This window comes from Rhinatrema bivittatum, chromosome 12 (assembly GCF_901001135.1).
Source record: "Rhinatrema bivittatum chromosome 12, aRhiBiv1.1, whole genome shotgun sequence".
Taxonomy (NCBI): domain Eukaryota; kingdom Metazoa; phylum Chordata; class Amphibia; order Gymnophiona; family Rhinatrematidae; genus Rhinatrema; species Rhinatrema bivittatum.
In genome coordinates this window covers 39,750,133-39,771,697 of record NC_042626.1, presented here as the reverse complement: position 1 = coordinate 39,771,697, position 21,565 = coordinate 39,750,133, and the positions used below count along the sequence as shown (strand labels likewise).

The window sequence follows — 21,565 nt, the reverse complement described above, 5'->3', positions numbered from 1 at the left end:
CTCCGAGATCCAACTCTTCGCAATGAAGGGGCGCCGGTCCACTTCTCGGTGCCGGCGGTAGGGGGCAAGCTGTCCCTGTTCTTCGAGGAGTGGGCCAAGGTGACTACGGACCAGTGGGTGCTGACCGTGATAAGTCAAGGCTACACTTTAGATTTTGCATGGCGTCCTCGGGACCGGTTTCTTGTCTCCCCCTGCAGTTATGCAACCAAGCGAACAGCGGGTTCAGGATACATTGCAGCGACTTCCACAGCTACAGGCCATCGTACCAGTTCCTCCGGAGGCACAAAGATAAGGTCGTTACTCCATTTGCTTCGTGGTGCCAAAGAAAGAGGGATCTTTTCGGCCCAAAGTCGAATAATAGGGTCCTCAACCCTGGTTTGCAGCTGCCTCAAGACCAGCAGGGGATGGCCCTCTCAGGACCTGCCAACCCTCTGAGAGGCTGACCACACTGTTGCCGAATTTGGAATTCAAAATTTCCTTTGCTTTTTTTTTTTTTTTTTTTTTAACAGCCAGAAAAACTAAGGTAGACAATAAAATTATCCCCCAACACTGACCAACTGTCCTAATAAAAGAAATACACAGACCAGACTGTAGGTTTTGCACCTCCACCATCTGCTGGAGACAGAGGAATACTGCCAGACTATAGGTGGCACCATCCTATATAAGGCGGAGTTTTGTTTTAAAAACATCTCTGTCTCCATCTGCTGGGGGGGGGAACCCAGGAGTCTGGACTGATCCGGGTACGTACAGAGAAATAAGATTTGTGACTCAACAAATCATATTGGCAGCCAGATGTGAAATGGCATGCCGCTGGAAGGACTCTGCAATACCTTCTTTGACAAGAGTGTGTTTGCGATTAGATAAAGTATATTATATGAGTAAACAGCAATGAAAAGGAAACAAATGTGCAAATTTGAACTATATTGGCAATCATAAGTCAAATGGAAATTTGGTCTACAAAATCTAGTAAAGGATGATATACCACAAGCTACAGTTTAATAATGTTCAGTTTGATTTGTATTTTCCTTTGTCAGAATGGTAGCAAGTTATAATGGGGGGGGGGGGGGGGGTGGGGGTGAGAAGGGGATATGAGGGAAACAGTTATGGAAGGGAAATATTGACATTACAAATTGGTAATTCATTATATTGCATAATGCCATTTCTATAAAATGATACTATACTCAAACTTTATCATACTGGCTATGTTTTCTCTACATAGCTTTTTGTTGGGTGTGGTGATTGTGGGTTAATCTACATAGCTGGAAGGAAAAGAACTGATATACTAGCACATATGACATGACTGTGGTCTGATGTTTTCCTGTAACTATTTGTACTTGTTGGTTTCTGAATAAAAACTTTAATTACAAGAAAGATATTCTTGGACAACAGAAATATCTTCCCAATAGTAAAGTGTCTTCCTGGATTTTGTGGAACAACAGATTATCAATCATGCTGTTAGTGGTCCAGTTTGGTCCAAATTAACACATGGATAAAACAACAACATGGGAAGACCAAGTGATGTGGATTCCAAAAGATTTAAAGTAGTCCCCAACAGGGATGATTGTTTCTCAGCCTTTTAGCTAACAATAAGCTAAAAGCCTATGAAATAAGGATGAAACTGCTTCTTAGTCTTTTGGCTAAGAATGAGAACTATATGGGGGGTTAAAGCACTGCCACCCAACCCCACTGAAACACAATGTTAAGATCAGTGTTAAAGCAAGAGGATTAAAAACCTCCTGTTTAAAAAAAATAAATAAACCCAATATCCATATTGCTCAAACTGCTAGAATCAACAGAAAAAGCTCACACAATTTTTACATATAATAATTTTAGAAGTTAAAGTATATAAAACAGGTATTTTTTTTCGGGAATTTTCTGTATTTGTGCTACTCAGTTTGAAGTCCCTTAGATCAATCTCTATTCCACTTCAAGCCGAGCTCTTGCTGTGCCCCAGGGATCCCCGTGATAATGCAATATTGTTACAGAAGCATTCATGTCTATCACTGATGGAACTGCAAATTAGAATCTTTTACAATATTACAGGATTTCTCAGTAGAGAAAGGAAATAGCCTGTTTCCAAACTTTCAACCTTTTCTACATCAATTACTGCACCAAAATAAAGTTTGCATTCTTCTCTCTTTCTGTTCCCAACATTCAAACATTCTTCTTCCAGTACTGTGCTGCATTGCATCATACGACTTTTGGAAACCAAAATAGTTGTCCGTCTGTCTCCATTCTATGTCTCTAACTCAAAATCAAGAAAAATTTAAGACAGGCTAGGTCATACTTTATACTTACACCCTGGGAACTGGGGTGCTGGCATCAATGCTGTCCTCGTTATCCTGTTGAGAAACAGTAAGAGATCCATGACCAAAGCTGGCAATCAAAATGCCAATCTTGGCACAATTTTCCTATAAATTACATTTCTCCCTCTTTTTCTTCTCATGGAACAAGTGATAAATGTCTTCCTGGGTATAGATAATAGAAACGTGACAGCAGAAAGAGACCGTATGGCCCATTTAGTCTGCTCATCCTCCCAATTTAGCTTTATATTTCCCATCACTTCCTTAGAGATTCTTTGTATTTATCCCATTAGCTTTCTTGAGTTCAGATACTGTTTTTGTTTCTACCACCTCCACTGGAAGGCCATTCCGTGCATCCACCACTTTCTCTGCAAAGAAATATTTCCCAAGATTACTTCCTGTCAACCTTATCCCATGACCCTCATTCTAGAGCCTCCTTTCCGTTGAAAGAGGCTCACCTCTTGTGCAGAGATACCTTTGAGATATTTAAATGTCTCTATCATATATCCCCTATCCCACCTTTCCTCTAGGGTGTATATGTTTAGATCTTATCCCCATATTATTTAGAATGAAGAACACTGTCCATTCTAGTTGCCAGCCTCTGGTTAGATTCCAGCCTGTTTATATTCTTCTGAAGGTGCAGTCTCCAGAACTGTACACAGTATTCCAAACATGGTCTCACCAGGGACCTAAACAGGAGCAATATCACCTTTCTTTTTCTGCTGACCATTCCTCAGTATCTTTCTGACTTTTGCCATTGCTTTATCAACCTGTTTGGCAACCTTAAGATCATCAGATGCAATCCTGCTCTTCTTTCGTGCTTAGAAGAGATCCTGCTCTGCTTTCATGCTTAGAAGAATTTCACCTCCAATATTGCTCCTCTCTGTTGGGATTTTGCATCCTAAATGCATTACTTTACATTTTTTAGCATTAAATATTACCTGCCAGACCCTAGACCATTCCTCAATCTCTCCTCATATTTTCCATACCTTCCTGGCTTTCCACCCTATTACAGATTTTGGAATCATCGGCAAAAAGACAAACCTTTCCTGACAATCCTTCCACTATGTTGTTCACAACAATGTTGAAAAGAACTGGTCCAAGGGCCGATCCCGGAAGCATAGCTAGTAACACCCCCCTTCCTCAGAGAAGGTGAAATTACTGCTTACCTGATAAATTCCTTTTCTCTAGAACAGTCAGGACAGCCAAAGGAGTTATGCACACCAACCAACAGATGGAGACAGAGATCCAAAGCTCACCGACACCACTTCCTATATTTATTTATTTATTTATTTATTTATTTAACATTTTTCTATACCGACCTTCAAGGTTGAATACCATATCAGGTCGGTTTACATCGAACAGGGGTAGATCAGTGTAACATAACATAACAAAGGAACAACTTTTTATAATTAGTGGAGACAAAGCAGAAAAGTAAGAAAGTTACATAATAACAAGGACCATGAACTAGGAAGCTGAATTCAGCTGGAAAAAGAGAAACCTTAAGAAGGTATTAAATTAAAATACATGGTGAAAAAGACCGAGCATGGTCTAGAGCTAGTTAGCTTATTAGGGTAGGAGACTATAACCGATGAGAATATTGAAGGGGCGAAGTTCCATATTCAATGCTGAGTAGTTGTAGTTGTCTAGTGAAAGTTTGAAGGATCAGGGAAGGCTTGTAAGAAGAGCCAAGTTTTGAGTTTTTTTTTAAATGTTGGTAGGCACGGTTATATACACCCATGCTGATGACAGCCTGCCAGTGTTTTCTGTACAAGCTAACTTTGGGCAACTAACAGTCAACAATTTCAGATTTTATTTATTTTTTTTTTTAACTTCCAGAAGACTAAGGAATACAAAGAAAAGGGAAATCAACCTAATAAACGAAGGTTGACCGACGTGCCGCAAATGCGCAGTAGAGAGCAGCTCTACCGCGCATGCGAGCACGTCGGTCACAGTGTGCCTTTTAAAAATAAAAATGGCGCTGTAGGAGCGGCAGGAGCGGCGGCCCGAAGACCCGGAGCGGCGGCGGCGGCACCGGCCCGAAGACCCGGAGCGGCGGCGGCACCAGCCCGAAGACCCGGAGCGGCGGGAGCGGCAGCAGCGGCCCGAAGAGCAGCGGCGGCGGCACCGGCCCGAAGACCCGGGCTGGAGCGGCAGCCCGAAGACCCAGAGCGGCGGCATGCGCGCGAGGGAGGGACAGACTGTCCCTCCCTCGCGCGCATGCCGCCGCTCCTGCCGCTCCGGGTCTTCGGGCCGCCGCTCCGGGTCTTCGGGCCGCCGCTGCCGCTCCGGGTCTTCGGGCCGGTGCCGCCGCCGCTCCGGGTCTTCGGCGGAGATCGACTGAGGGGAGGAGGGAGGGGGAGAGAGGAGTGACTGAGGGGAGGAGGGAAGGGGAGGAAGGGAGGGGGGAGATGACTAAGTGGACTGAGGGGATGGGGGAGAGAGGAGTGGACTGACTGGGGGGAGGGAGGAGTGACTGAGGGAGGGAGGAGTGGACGGAGGGGAAGAGGGAGGGGGAGGGAGGAGTGACTCAGGGGAGGAGGGAGGGGCGGGAGGAGTGACTGAGGGCGGAGGGGAGGGAGGAGTTGACTGAGGGAGGGGGGAGGGAGGAGTGACTGAGGGGAGGGGGGAGAGAGAGGGGGGGAGGGAGGAAGTGCCTGTAGGGGAGATGGGGTGACTGGGGAGGGGAGATGGGAGTGATGAGGGAGTGAGGAGGGGAGTGACTTGAGGGGGAGGAGGGAGGGGTGGAGAGAGAGGAGTGACTGAGGGGAGAGAGTGGGGGATGGTGGCGAGGGAGCATCGAGGGGAAGGAAATGATCCAAAAAAAAATGTTAATGTAGCCCGTTTTAACGGGCTTAACGGCTTGTAAGGAAGTAAGCAGAGGATAACTCTCCCAATGCCTACTTACCAACCAATAAAAAATGAAAAACATCACCATCACCAGTCAAAATGGCCTCCTTATCAATCCCTACAAAGGGACTAAAGAGAAAAAATTCAACTGTAAGCAGCATTGGGAGGAAGCATGGACTAGCCTACAGGAAAGCAAATTAACAGGTAGGTAGTAATTTCATCTTCCTCTTCATCCAGTCAGTCCTGTTCAAGTCAAATGGGATGTACCAAAGCTACTCCTGTAGATGGTGGGATGCTGCTCAAGCCCTCTGCAAAACACTATTTTTCCTGGCACTGAAGTCAAGCTAACCGGTCTGTAGTTTCCCAGATCACCCCTGGAACGCTTTTTAAATATTGGGGTTACATTTGCTATCCTCCAGTCTTCAGGTACAATGGATGATTTTAATGATAGGTTACCAATGTTTACTAATAGGTCTGAAATTTCATTTTTTAGTTCCTTCAGAACTCTGGGGTGTATACCATCCGGTCCAGGTGATTTACTACTCTTCAGTTTGTCAATCAGGCCTACCACATCTTCTAGGTTCACCGTGATTTGATTCAGTCCATCTGAATCATTACCCATGAAAACCTTCTCCATTACGGGTACCTCCCCAACATCCTCTTCAGTAAACACCGAAGCAAAGAAATTATTTAATCTCTCTGCGATGGCCTTATCTTCTCTAAGTGCCCCTTTAACCCCTCGATCATCTAACAGTCCAACTGACTCCCTCACAGGCTTTCTGCTTCGGATATATTTAAAAAAGTTTTTACCAGTGTGCACGGTCTGAACCGTAGCACCCTCTGTAGAGGGTGCTTGTGCATCCTTGCCCATGAAACCCAGAGTCTGGAGATAAAAACCAAACCAATGGAATCCTGACCATCTTCCATATCCTTATTTGGCTCTCTGACTTCTGGATCTGCTGCTCTGGCAGACACTGACTGTATTGAAACAAGCACAGATGTACACCAGGTTCTGAGAAGGTTGCAGATTGCTCTTGGCAAAGTTGACAACCCAACCCAGCTCCTGCAATAACTGGATCACCCTTTTGGATGCCACCTGGCTCTTCTGGAACGACTTCATGTGGATCAACCAACTGTTTAGATACGGGTGGACCAAGATTCCTTGCGCAGGGCCACCACAACTACCATTACTTTGGAGAAGTTTCTTTGAGCTGCAGCTAATCTGAAGAACAGCACCTGGAAATGAAAATAGTGACCCTATACTGCAAACCGAAAGAACCACTGGTGTTCTTCTCAGATTGGAATGTAAAGATATGTTTCCTTCAAATCTAGAGATTTAACCTTGGATATGTTTCCTTCATGATATATCTTCTATCTAAGTTCAGTTTTGCCACCCTGTTATTTACCTGGAAGAACATAGTATTTCTTTGTAAGTTAGATCCCAGTTCATGTAACCCCTGTTCGATGTAATGCATTCGTTTATGCTTCTATTGTTACGCTGTAAACCGATATGATATGTACTTTTGCACATGAATGTCGGTATATAAAAGTTCCAAATAAATATAAATAGAGATGTGAGGCACTCTCCTCTCTGTACTGCCATAATTATGGACCGCAAGGTTTCCATCCTGAAGTGAGTCATCTTCAAGAAGTCTTTCTTGGGAACTACGAAATAAACAGAGTACTTCCCTTGTCCCTCTGAAACCAGGAAATGAGAAGTTATTGAAGTGTGGACTGTAACACGGCTCTTTAGTAACCACAAAAATGTCTGAGACCGGCCACTCAAACTCCAGGGCGTAACAATGCTTTACAATTTCGAGAACCCATTGGTCCGACATAATATGCGATAGAATAGAAAATCTCTGGCAATATAGAGTGGGGGCCCAAGCACTCATTATGAGGCCCTAGAGCTGGCAGTTCCTGCTGAACCATCCTTTGGAGTCTTTTTGTAATGAAATGACTGGTAACAGGAAAATGTACATGACCTCTGAATCGAAACTCCACTGCTCTGCCAATAGAGTTTTGAATCCTAAAATCAGCCACATGAAGCCAAGCAGAATTGGCTTTATCCTCTGGCAGTCTCTCCAAACTTTAGCAATCTTTTCCAGCTTGATTGATTGGACTTGAAGATATTATCCACCAACCAGTTTCGCAATGAGAAAAGCTGCTGAGCTGCTATGAGGAGGCCACGCCTCTGGCTGCAGAGTGGGCCATGTTATATCCCACAACTGCCAAAAAGGTGCCCCTGGTTCTAGAGATGGTGAATCCTCTCCCAACTCTTCCTGTGCATCCTGCAGAACATGCCACAATACAACAGCAGGCTGAGATCTGCAGATTCATTGCCACCGTCTCAAAGACCTGTCCTGAGCTTCCTCGCAGTGCTAACATAAGTTGGAATCCAGGTCAGGCTTTCAAGCCTTAATATGACAAGCAGCGCAGTGAGAAAGGTGCTTATGTTTCTTGGCTGCCGGAGCCATTGGCAGTAGTAACTGTGTGTTCTGTCGACTCACGCTTAAAATTTTATGCACACAGATTTCGGGTGCATAGGCACGCACACAGCCCATGCGCCCAGCTTTACCTGTATTCTGCACTGAGTAGGTTGTGTGCACGATGTTATGTGCACAGAATCAATGCGCTGAGTGCACCGTTCTATAGATGGCAATATGGCACATGCAAAGACACGCGCAAGATGGTGCGGCTGCGGCCTACCATGAAGTGTGCCGACCAAGCCTAAAGCGGGGCCTCGGAATACCATTTCCCTTTACCCCAAAGGGATTGGGAACATCAGTACGGCTCACGCCAAGCAAGGAGACCAGAGGAAGTCTTACCGAAACCCCTCCAAATGTCTCTGAATCGGGAGGTAAATCTTCTCTCTTTTTTTTTTTTTTTAAACTAACCTGGGCTCAGCGCTTACTGGCTGAGTACAGAGACGGTCTCCAGCTACGGCGGGAGAGGGCTTTGGCCATCACCTCCGAACCCTGCTTCCTGCACCCGCTGCCTTTCAGCTGCTTAAGAAGCAAAGTCTACACCGGGAACCGGCTACTGGACCAAGGCACACCTCTGAGGGATCTCGGAAATCACCTCAGGAATTCTCAACTGGGGGAGGGCTTTAGGTATCACTGCAGATGAGTAGGGCACAATTTTTTTCTCCAATTTAAATGTAGAATTTCTCCTTCCAAAACGTACAGCAATCCCCATAAGGAGAGGTATATCCGCCATCTGCTGGAGACGGAGAAATACTGAAGGGCCGAGATCACTGCAGGGGTGTATCTAGGGTGACGTCAGCTTTGAAATCTGACTCTTGTCTCCATCTGCTGGCAGGGGAGCATAACCCATTGGCCCAGTGTCTATCTGGCTACACGCTAGAAAAGCACAAGTATTTATAGGAGCTGCACAACCTTTCCAAACATAGTTCTACCACAGATTTTAAAACATTATACCCTTTCCAAACCCTATATCCCATTTCTGTTGTTTCTTACCTTACTAAAAATTTGGTCCTTGGTCTCTAGCCAGAGCTGAAAGAGTGCCGACAGTTCCTTCTCACTGTCCTGGGTTGGACCTGTTATAAACAGAATAAAGGTGAAATGCATGGGGTTGTAAGGGGAAGAGCAAAATATAGTACAGGAAAGAAAGAAGAGGAAAACTATTATAAAAAGGGATGGGGACAAAGAACAATAAGCTGGACTCACCCTGTGACAATGTCCCATATAGTTAAGAAATCTGAGGGCTTTAATAGAATTGGAAATCATAGCTCACCAGTGACAGTTTTACAGCAAACTGTCTCAAAGAGGAGAATATTTTCAAGAGTAAACCAGAATTAAAATAAAGATACAATTGCTTGTGAGGCTATATAATCTATGGGTTCTAATACCAGGAACATACCCACATATAAGAAAGGTATAAAATACCCAAAGAATAAAAAGAAGAGAACAACTAATCACATCTTTCTTCAAATATTTAAGGAGAAAAAGAAGACCATGTACCAATCCACTTCCATTGCTGGGTTTTCTCCCGGAATTCGACAAAGGGGGAAAAACTGGAGGTGACCCCTGAAAAGAAAAGATACAAGTGTTTTATTCCCTCATGCAGTGTTCTAATAAAAAAAATATTAAAATTATTATATTCTGCCTTTCAAGTCAATTTAAAGTGGATTACATTCAGGCACTGTCACTATTTCCCTATCCCCAATGGGCTTACAACCTAAATTTGTACCTGAGGCAATGGAGGGTGAAGAGATTTGCACTCAAGGTCAAGATCATATAGGTAACTGCCCTGGAGAAAAGTGCATTCCTTTTTTGGGGGGTCAATAAAAGATATGACCTGCAAAGTACTATTACAACTATACTTGTATTTATCACTTCTATTGCACTACTTGACATCCGAAGCATCTACTAAAGAAGATGCATATGAGCTTTCCAGACCTCACAGATAATCTTTGGGATGTTTGAAAAAAAATGGCTAAAATGTATATGCGCATTTCCATGTTTGGATTATTCTTGTGTTGACACAATCAAAACTGAAAAGGTATCACAGACTGCAAAGAACCCAATGAAATATTACAGTGAGGCATGTGCCTCAGGTAAGACACCCTCAGAGTATTCCTCCGTGATGCTCCCATCACAGCACAAGCCCAGAGAGCACCAGGAAAAGTTTTAGGTGGGTCCAAGGGGAAAGAGAAATCCTCAGAGCAGAGTGAAATGGGAGAGGAGAAAGGAATCACACTCCCCAGCAGGCTTTGGGGTTGGGACCTAGGAGGGAGCTCTGAGGGTGGAACCTTGGAGAGATGGCCAGGCCAGGTTCTTCCCACCTGAACATAGATGGGGCTATAAGAGGCTGGAAGGAAGTGTGCGTTCCTCTCTTAGAAAGACCACAAAGACCACCTGCAAGCCAGGCCAGGAAACCTTCTGAAGGCAGGGCTACCAGGAGGTAAGCTCTGAAAAGATGTTGCTGAGGGGAGATGACTGAAATCTTGCTCAGAAAAGTTTGTCAAACTGTTGTAGTGTGGGGGTGGGACTCTGCAAACTTGTCTAAAGAGAGATAGAGACTTTGTAGTCTAGGAAGGTCCAGACCATCTCAAGACTCCATCCTTACTTCTCTTCTTGGAACCATGGACCTAACTGTTGCAATATGCGAGCCTGCTGGAACCAGGGTAAGAGGCCCCTGCTTTGAGCTACTCCCTTCTCGCGGTTCCAATATGGTTACTGCTCCTGCTGCGGAAGCAAGCATACCAGCGGGAATGGCTTGTAGATGACACCACTGATGCAATCCTCCCAAGACAGAAAACTCTGTGTGCTGCCCTCTTTCCCTCTCCTCCCACAAGATTTACAGATGCTTCCCCCTCCCAGTGCCTGACAGTGTGATCCACAAGTACTGCAAACTATTAAGCATGTTCCATGCTCCTGAAGAGATGCCATCCTTTCCTCCTTTACCTCTCCCGCCTCAACCATCAGTCCCTCAGACAGCAAACCAGTCTTCCTTTTTTTTTTTTTTTTTTTTTTACAGCTTCAACAAGCAAGAACTAAACACAACCACGGGACTCAGAAAAAGAACTTAAAAATAGAAAAGGGAGCCTTGTTTTGTCTTTTTTTTTTAAGGGAGAACATAAGAACATAAGAAAATGCCATACTGGGTCAGACCAAGGGTCCATCAAGCCCAGCATCCTGTTTCCAACAGTGGCCAATCCAGGCCATAAGAACCTGGCAAGTACCCAAAAACTAAGTCTATTCCATGTAACCATTGCTAATGGCAGTGGCTATTCTCTAATTGAACTTAATAGCAGGTAATGGACTTCTCCTCCAAGAACTTATCCAATCCTTTTTTAAACACAGCTATACTAACTGCACGAACCACATTCTCTGGCAACAAATTCCAGAGTTTAATTGTGCGTTGAGTAAAAAAGAACTTTCTCCGATTAGTTTTAAATGTGCCACATGCTAACTTCATGGAGTGTCCCCTAGTCTTTCTACTATCCGAAAGAGTAAATAACCGATTCACATCTACCCGTTCTAGACCTCTCATGATTTTAAACACCTCTATCATATCCCCCCTCAGTCGTCTCTTCTCCAAGCTGAAAAGTCCTAACCTCTTTAGTCTTTCCTCATAGGGGAGTTGTTCCATTCCCCTTATCATTTTGGTAGCCCTTCTCTGTACCTTCTCCATCGCAATTATATCTTTTTTGAGATGCAGCGACCAGAATTGTACACAGTATTCAAGGTGTGGTCTCACCATGGAGCGATACAGAGGCATTATGACATTTTCCGTTTTATTCATCATTCCTTTTCTAATAATTCCCAACATTCTGTTTGCTTTTTTGACTGCCGCAGCACACTGAACCGACGATTTCAATGTGTTATCCACTATGACACCTAGATCTCTTTCTTGGGATGTAGCACCTAATATGGAACCCAACATCGTGTAATTATAGCATGGGTTATTTTTCCCTATATGCATCACCTTGCACTTATCCACATTAAATTTCATCTGCCATTTGGATGCCCAATTTTCCAGTCTCACAAGGTCTTCCTGCAATTTATCACAATCTGCTTGTGATTTAACTACTCTGAACAATTTTGTGTCATCTGCAAATTTGATTATCTCACTCGTCGTATTTCTTTCCAGATCATTTATAAATATATTGAACAGTAAGGGTCCCAATACAGATCCCTGAGGCACTCCACTGTCCACTCCCTTCCACTGAGAAAATTGCCCATTTAATCCTACTCTCTGTTTCCACAGGAGAGAAAAAGCATAGGGAGAGAGGCGAGAAAAGGGGTAATTCCAGTGATCATAACCTGGTTCACTGGCTTTGCTCAACCGAGGGAGGGAGTACAAATTTTCATCTCAGGAGCTCCCATACAAATTTCTATCTTCTTCACCAGGCCTAACCAAGCCTCAGCTCGCAGCACGGGATATTTGCCTGCCATCTGCTGGAGATACAAGATAATGGCAGACTGAGGTCAGTACAGGAGCCTATAAGGGGTAATGTCAGCATCTGCTGGTTGGGAGCTATAACCCGTGTGTCTGGACCGATATGGCTGGCTGAAGAGGAATAGTGATTTACCAAGGTAAGTAGGCCTGTCTAAAAATTGTTTCACTCAATCTGGCTAAAAGTACATGTAGACTGCCAGAGTTGCAGGAAGGCATTCCTGAGGGTGAGGGAAAGGCAGGTTAGAGGAACCATGTACACAGATTGAACTTCTAAATATATACACATTGTTTTCCAGCAAATTTTTATCCACAGAAAAAAGCAGGTGCAAAATCCAAATGTACTGTACCTGCAAACAAGTTTTGAAGGAAACTACCTATATAGCTTCCCTTTGAAAATTTGCTATCAGGTCTATAACTTTGCAGTCACCAAGGCTGTCTGGAAATTTCCCCTTAAAAACTGCAGAATTTTAGAAAGTTGACCTTTGGCCTGTTTGCGTTTTTTTAGTCCTCGGGGAATTCTGTGCTACTGCAGAATTTCTGCAGACTCCCCCTTCTTTCAGATTTTCATATTTACCTTGCAGAATTCGCTGCTTCCAGGCCCTAAGGTCACGCCGACTTCAAACGCAGGCAGGATCGTGACAATAATGGCTCTACAAGCCTGCCAGAAGAGGAGGGGCTTTAACTGAAGGACTCCATAATCCCGGAAGCACAGGCCAGGTTCACGGGAGTCAGTGCAGCATAGGGCAGGCTTGCAAGAGGCAACACAGTGCTGATTATAGCGAGCCTGCCTGAAGAACTGAGTCAGGGCCTTTACAAACGCAACATAACCAGGCAGTTTGAAGATTGGGAAACAAACAGTGGAGTGCAATCAGTGCATATTATGATGACATGCAAAAATGCGGTGTTATTTTGACAAATAAATCTGCAGAATTTTGCTGAATTTACAGAATGTGTGCGCAGAATTTTAGATTTTTTTTTTGGTGCAGAATTTTCAATTTTTTAGAGCAGAATCCCTCCAGGATAAGTTTTTTCCAAAGCCAAGCTAAGTTCACTATATTTATTTATTTATTTATGGATTTTTATATACCGGGAGTTCCTGTATACAATACATATCGCTCCGGTTCACAGTTAAACGGTAATAACTACTGCCGTGTGGCAGTTTACATGGAACAAATCAGAACTTGATCTAATAAGAATAAGCGAACCAACTAACTAGTTTCAACTTTTAAACAAAATAAAAGATAAAAAATAAATAAAAAAGGCAATATAAATCTTAATTAAAATAAATTTTTTTTATTCAGATCGCAAAGAATTTGCTTACTGTATATAGGCATAAATGATTATTCAAAAGGTACAGAAATAGCTAAAAATATAGATAAATACATCTTTTACTGGTTAAAAGCTGAGTTTTACTTTATATGGAAATATATCATGTTGTAAAACCACCCAAAAATGCAAAGCTCCAATCAATAACTGTATTTTAAGTAATGAGCTACTGTTTAATACAGAGCAACTGAAATGATATATTGGTCTGTCTTTCCTGATTTCTTTAGATTAGCATATGAATTTGCTAATCTGTTTGCATACAAGTAAATAAAATATTACCAGAATCACTAGGTGTGTTTATTGCCTGATACCATCTGATAAGGCAGCTAGCAGAGTTACCCTGATCTTTATTCAGAGTCCCTGGTTCAACAAAACTCTCAAGAATAATTGTGGTATTATCTGAAAAATCCATCTATCTGAAGTTGTCTGGTTCCATGCCGCCAGAAAATCCTTATATTTGAGAAAGATTTAAGCTATCAAATAGAGGCATTTTGGTATCATCACCTGTAAATCTTCTGTTGGATACTAGAAAAATGCTGTTTGATTTTTTTTCTGGTCATCTGAAAAGTACATGCACATATACTGGATATATAGAGGTCCGTATTCAGAGGCATTTAAGCCAGATAACTCAACTTTTGGGCACTAATTCAGCTAAAATTTAGCCGGTTATTATATTTCTAAAATTTAGTCAGATAACATGGGGCATTCTAGGGGCACTTCTGAGAGGAATTAGGTTAGCTGTATAGGTTAGCTGGCTAACTCTGGCTCATGCAGTGGGGCAGGCCTAAAGTTAGATGGATAAACGTATCCAGCTATCTGATAGCCAGTTTATCCAGCTAACTATGCAATCTAACCAGTGACTGAATATTGACCTCGTGATAATTTATGTTAATTCAACCCCTTTCTGTGCCTGTCACTTTAACTAGAGTTCAACCTTTGACAATTGGCACTACTGCTCACAAATTTCAAAACCTTTGCTAACTCAATCTCTTTTTGTTTCTGTTATAGTAAGTAGGGTTAAAGGTCTGATGATTGGCGCTACTGCTCACAAGTTTCAAATCTGTGCTAATTCAACCCTTTTTGGTTCTGGTCACCTGATACTGCCGGTGAAGCTGAAGCTTGAAAGAGGACATCAGTAAAACCACCTTCATCTGAAAATTCTTTGCTGCCTAAAGTCTCTAGCAAGATATCTGTGATAGGTAAAATGAGAAATTTTGGCTCCTGTCAATACCTTAAACAAATCCAAGTCTTCTCTAAACAATAAAGATTTTTAGAAGGATGAATTGATAAGGTAAAATTACTTTTCTTACCCGCTAACTTTCTTTCCTTGAGTCCTACCAGACCAATCCAGATGCATGGGTTTTTCTCCCCTACCAGCACATGGAGACAGAGAATGAAAGCTTTGCTGGAAGCAAGGGATTTTGCCACCTAAGGCTTTCAGTATTTCCATTTCAAAGCAACCGTCTCCCCACGAGCAGGGGTGAGCCTGCAGCTTAAAAAATCTTTGGTGAACTCTTAAACAGTTGCATCCCCTTACTAAAAGGGACTCAAAACCAAAACATCTGAACCACATCTAGATATGATCTTTAAAAATATATACACAGAACAGAAGACCTTAAGACAAAAATGGGATGGGATTCTAGATTGGTCTGGTAGGACTCACGGAAAGAGAATTAGCAGGTAAGAAACCTAATTTTACCTTTCTCATTGTTCTTACCAGACCAGTCCAGAATCCTGCCCTCAAAATGCTTGCCTCAAAGGAAGCTGCATCCCGAGCCTGCCCATTCAGATGATAATGCCTGAAAAAGGAATGCAACAAGGACCAAGTAGCGGCACAAATTCCTTGAGACCAAACAAGCTGACATTCTTTCAAGAATCTTGCCTAGGCCCTAGCAAAATGTGCCCGGAGACCTTCTGAAACCGCTAACCTACTGCAAATGGATATCAAAGCAATAGACTCCTTAACCCATCTAGCAGCCGTAGCCATATAAATCTTCTCTTTTCTTGTGCCCACTGAAAAGTACCAAAAGATGAGCTGGCTTGCAAAAACCTTAAAATACATCAACAGCATTCTGCACACATCCAACGTATGCATGTATGTAGAACTACCCCCTGTCATTGACCTGTCAAAGACTGGTAATTCCACATGCCATTCCAAATGAAAAGAGACACATTCTTGGTAAGAATTAGGGTACCGAACGAACTAATCTCTCCTCCTCAGAGATCCTCAAAAAGGGATATCTGCATGACAAGACTTGTAATTTTGCAATACATCTTGTTGCACAAACTGTTTTCAAAGTAAGGTCCTTCAGTGATGCTTCCAAATGGGATCAAACAGAGCTGTCCAAGACCTTCAATACCATATTGAGATTCTAATCTGGGATCAACTGAAGGTCTCAACTGTTTAATTTAAGCACATTAGGATGGACCACCAAGGAATCTTTCCCTTAAAAAAGGACAATATTGAAAAAGGAAAGAACATCTGGAATTGACACCCTCAACAGAGAAACTCCATCCTCCTTACACACAAGCTCAAACACCTTCCAAATATGGACAAATGCAAATGATATTGACTGCTTTCTACTCTGAAGCAAAGTGGAAATCACTTTTTCAGAGTAACCCTTAATCCTGAACTTTCTCCTTTAAAAGCCATGCCATGAGACAGACGGTATCTGCTGCTCGCAGACCACTGGAACCTGTTGCAATAACCCTTGGTCATGGTCAAACCCCAAGGGTCCCTGATCCTTGATTTGAACCACGGTTACCTCTGCCTTTTGAGGGCTATGAGAATCCCCAGTCCTCAATGCCTCTGAATCTTCTGAACCTATCAAAGGCCAACAGGGGAATCACCTATAGAAGAATCTCGCAAGACCACATCTGGAACAGGGCGTCTAGACCTTCGGACCCTGGTTCTCACCTTCAACTGGAAAAAAAAATCGCAAAACACCTGACATTCGTCTTCAAGATCATCCGATACCGCTGGGGTTCTCCCCATCCAGACTGAATCAAGAAGAATGCCTCCTCTGACCGTTTCCATTCTCTGTGATCTGTGTTTCTGCTCAGAAAATCAACCTGCATAATCTCCAACCTGGTCATGTACGATACCGCAATCACCAACATATGTCTCTGTCTAGCAGCCCAGACAAAGACATACATTGAATCCTAGAGGATGGAAACTGTCAGTGGACTGCCAGACAAAATACATCTTAGCATTGCAAATGGCCAGGCTGGAGATTATCCAGGAACATTTTCCGAGCAGACACATAATGGATCCCAGAAAATGGAAATGGCTAGAGGTGTTGTTCTCTTTGATTCGGTCTAGATGGGGAGAACCCCAGATGTATCAGATGATTTTGAAGAAACACTTCACCTCTGCTGAAGCTGTTGCACTCCTGGTTCCTCCTTACTGGCTTATATAAGCTACCACTGTAGCAATATCAAAAAACTCTCACTGCCTTTCCCTGGACTCGCAGTAGAAACTCCATAAGTCTCTCCTGACAGTTGGTTATGAATGCTCCACTTTATTCCAGCGACTGACCCTGGCAATGAGTTCTCCATCCATTAAGACTTGTGTCCATGGTAATCACTGTCCATTTCAAAACCTCCAGCTCTATTCCCTTGGACAAGTTGTTGACAGACAGCCCCCACACCAGGCTATGCCTGGCTGCCGCATAAGACAACAGTCCGGCCTCATACCCCTGCAAGCCCTCTGTAATGGCCACAAGTCAGCCCGACCTACAGGACCCAGTTCAAGGTCGAAGACATCAAGCCTAGCACCTGAAAATACTCCCATGCCCTGGGCAACTGTAACTTATCCAACCTTTCCTTTGTAAGGAACACTTTCCCATCCAGCAGGTTGACACTAGACCCCAGATACTCCAACACCTGAGAGAGCTGAAGCTTGCTCTTGGGAAAATTGATGACCCCATCAAGATCCTATAACATCTGGATTACCCTGAAGGCAGCTAAATGACATTCCTCTTCTGACTATGCCCAAATCAGCCAATAACTGAGAAACAGATGGACTAACACTCGTCTATTTCTGAGGCCCACTGCCACTATCATCACCATTGCCTTGGAGAAGGGTTCTAGGTGCTGCAGCAAGCCCAAAAGGAAAAGCCTGAAACTGAAAGTGTTCACCAGAACTGTGAAGCCGAGAAATCTTTGATAATCCTTTCGGATCAGAATGTGATGTTACACCTCCAAGAGATCCAGGGATGTAAGAAACTTTCCCTGTGGATCTTCATGAACACCAACCAAAGCATCTCCATCCAAAAATGAAATATTCTTAAAGATGTATTCATCTTTTCAAATCCAAAATAGTCCAAAACATTCTTTCGTCCCCACAAAATAAACGGAGTAATGACCTTGACTCCACTCTTCTCTTGGAACAGCCAAGTGGAGAAGGCGATTCAGAGTGCTGCTCACTGCTGCTGACTTCCCCTTCTTGTTCGGCATGAAAATCATGAATGCATCTAACTCCAGCCATGCATATTCTAAGGCGTAACCATCTCTAAACATAAACAACAACCACTGATGTGTGGGTCCTCTCTCTGTAAGATTGGGAGAAAAGACCTGTCCTCCCCCCCGTTCCCCCGCCAACATTAACTCTAGAACCTTTAGAATTTGAATAAAAGGACTGTGTTTGCTTTAATACCACTTCAGTGAGTAAACTGAAGAGGATGCCGCTGACCTCCCTGGCTGGTAATGACAGGAAACCCTCTATGAGATTCTTTGGGTTTAACTTCCGGCAACTTATGGGACTTTGATTCTCCCAAATGTATCAAATTCTCTAAGTCATCCCCAAAAAGGAGCTTCTCTTCAAAAGCAACTTCACTAACGAAATTTGGAGCAAACACCTACCGACCAATTCCAGGGCCACAACAGACGGCTTGCAGAAACGGCGGCCACCATCCCCCTAGCTGATGTTTGAATAAGCTCATGCACAGCATCTACGAACAAGGCAAGATCCACTTTTAAGCTTTCCTCCTCCTCTCCAGTAAAACTCACCCCAGAAATGTCTATGAGTACCTGGTGCACCAAGCACAAACAGGCTTATGACATGTAGCTGCCACAAATTGCAACTCAGAACCAAGGGTGATATCTCAAAGACCTTTAAGGTTGCAAAACTTTCCACCTCCCTTCCAGCAGATGGAGACAAAGAAAAAAACTTGAAGGGCACCCCCTCTTGGTACAGTGTGCCACCTGCAATCCTTCAGTATAAACAATATCATAGCAGAATAACAAATTTTAAACCAACGGCTCGATCCAAATGGATAAAAAAAAAACATCAACTATGTACATATCAGGAGTACTCTGAAAACTGCAATCATAATTGTAATCTTCTTCCAGATCTTAAGGAAAAAACAGAGCGGACTCTCAATGCAGAACACCTGATGGGTGGGCGTCTGGACTGATCCGTGGTACTACAGGAACGAAAATTAGCAGGTAAGAACCAATTTTCCTTTCCCTGTACGTACCCAGATCAGTCCAGACTGCTGGGAGGTACCTAAGGTTCTCTAAATGGGGTGGGACCTAGAGAGTCCCGCTCGAAGGACACTGCTCCCAAAACAGTCAACATCCGGCGCCCGTTCATCCAGACGGCAATGTTTGGCAAAGATATTCAGAGACTTCCAAGTTGCTGCCCTGCAAATTTCTTGCAGCAAAACAAACTGGCTCTCTGCCCAGGAAGCAGCTTGTGACGAATCGAATGAGCTTTGAGACCGTCTGGAACCGGCCGTGCATGACAGATATACTCCGATGCTATAGCCTCCTTCAACCAGTGGGCAATGGTAGCCTTCGACGCCTTATGCCCCCTTCTTGGGACCACTCCATAGAACAAAGATGATCTGAAACCCTAAAGTCATTGGTGACCTCCAGGTATTGCAAAAGAACCCTCCTAACATCCAATCGCCTCAATTCTCGAGTGTGAGGGCTATCTCAATCCAAACCTGGAAACGCCGGTAATTCCACAAACTGATTCAAGTGGAAAGCAGAGATGATCTTCGGAAGAAAAGATGGCACCGTTAGAAGTGACACCCCAGAATCAGAAAAATGCAGAAATGGTTCTCGGCAGGAAAGGGCCGGAATCTCCGAGACCCTCCTGACAGAGCAAATAGCTACCAAAAACACCATCTTGAGGGTCAAATCCTTCAAAGTTGCCCTTTTTAGAGGTTCAAATGGAAGCTCACACAACACCCGGAGTACCGAATTCAGACTCCAGGAGAGACAGATGGCATGGACCGGAGGGTTTAAGTGCTTCGCTCCTCTGAGAAAGCGTACCACATCGGGGTGGGCCGCCAGAGACCCCCCCCTGAATTTTTCCACGAAGGTAGCCAATGGCTGAAACCTGTACCTTGAGGAAACTATAAGACAATCCCTTGCTTAGACCCTCTTGTAAAAAGGCCAAGAAGTGCGGTATGGAAGCGTGACGAGGAAGGATCCCTTGCCCACTACACCAAGAATCAAAGATCTTCCACATCCTGACATAGGTGAGAGAAGTAGAGATTTTCCTTGCCCGTAGAGGAGCAGAGATGACCGTGTCAGGATAGCCTTTCTTCTTTAATTGCCTCCTCTCATAAGCCAGGCCGCTAGACAAAAGCGAGCCGCCTGGTCGAAAAATACTGGATCCTGATGTAGGAGGTTTGGAAGATGACTCAGGCATAGCGGACCGTCCACCGCCATTGCTCACCCTTTTTCCACCAGAGAGGAATAATTGGGAAAACCACAGCAGCCCTCTCTGGGAGTCCATCCACCAAGACCACCAACTGCACGTTTGGCACCTCTGCCATCTGCAGGAAACAGAGAAATACTGAATGCCTGCAGGTGGCAAAATCCCATAAGTAGGTTGCTTCCAGCAAAGTTTTAATTCTATTTCCATCTGCCAGTAGGGGAGAAAAACTCATGCATCTGGACTTGTCTGGTAAAGACAATAAGGAAAATAAATTTAAAAATGAATATCTGTGGCTCTCTCCTAACTATAAGGATCTTCTTCCTGAAACATGGTCTGGGCTATTCTAGGAACAAGGTCAGAGGAGAGGTATTGGCACAAAAAGAAAAAAACGAAACCAAGTAAGACCACAAAAGGAAACAAAAGAGCCAAGAAAAAGTACTGGTACTGGCTAGTATTACTGCCTTAACTTTAATGTCTGGTAACCTTAGGGATTCATTGCTGAACGGGACTCAAGGCATCAAGACTGGACAGCATAGCTGCAGGACTCACCGCCCAGGAGCACAACGTATGGCAAAGCTTACCTCTAGTGTCCCCACTGAGGTACAGCAGAGCAGGGTGCACCAGTTCATACCAATTTGGGGCACAGGAGAACCAGCTGTTTAAAGTGCTGGCAGGTGATGACTGCCATTCCAGAACTCTATCTTCCATCTAAAAAATACAAGGCTTAGGCTGAGCTTTTGCAAGGGGTCACACCAATACCAGCAACTCACGACATTTTCAATTGACATTTTTCCAAGGATGACAAAAGACTGCAAGCTTAATTCTATGAGGGAAGAGGCAGAGCAGAAAAAGAAAGGGGTCAGGCGGGCAAGCGAGTGGACATTAAGAAAAGATTAGGATTAAGAAGCAGCACACCCAGTTAGGTGGTTTTCTCCTTTTTAGGTCCTTTGAACTCATGAAAGAAACAGATAGATGACTCAGCAAAGCACCCGTAAAGGGCAAGATTTTTTAAACTATTCTTTTTTTTTTTTTTTTTAATGCTAGTGCTTCACCCAGTTCTGCTGCTAATTTGCTTAGGACATCAGTAGATTTGTGATATGCAGAAAATGCACAGCCCTGTGCCATTCTGGGCCAACTTCCATAGTAAGCTCCTATAAAAGGGAAGGATGGGTTGGGAGGAGGGGAATCATCCGCAAAATGTAAACAGATGATTCTTAGATGGCATCTTCCCCCTTCCCCATTTTCCTCCCAAGATAAAAGGGGACTCTGGTGAATAGGAATCAAGCACTGCTGACATGCTCTCAATCCCTGGACCATGTCCATAGCTTGGATTCTGCTGTCTGGCGACACTGTGGACAGAAAAAAGTAGAGTAGAAAGTATGAGGTGGACTAGCCCAGTGGCTCAATGGGTAAGTGTTATGCATTGCCATCTGAAAGGTTCCCAGTTTTATCCCCAGATTGGGTCTTTTGCTCCTCGTGTCAGCTG

General features: G+C 43.8%; 1 protein-coding gene across 3 annotated transcripts in view; it reads right to left on the bottom strand.

The window, feature by feature from the left end:
- Positions 1-21,565, bottom strand: part of NFRKB (nuclear factor related to kappaB binding protein) — a 105,947-nt gene that overhangs the window by 48,282 nt on the left and 36,100 nt on the right. For all 3 annotated transcript variants that reach the window (XM_029572533.1, XM_029572534.1, XM_029572535.1), the window contains exons 12-15: positions 20,661-20,787; positions 9,137-9,202; positions 8,633-8,712; positions 2,299-2,342 (exon numbers count right to left, since the gene is read on the bottom strand). In XM_029572533.1, the coding sequence (XP_029428393.1) occupies positions 2,299-2,342; positions 8,633-8,712; positions 9,137-9,202; positions 20,661-20,787 (317 nt within the window). The remainder of the gene's footprint in view (positions 1-2,298; positions 2,343-8,632; positions 8,713-9,136; positions 9,203-20,660; positions 20,788-21,565) is intronic.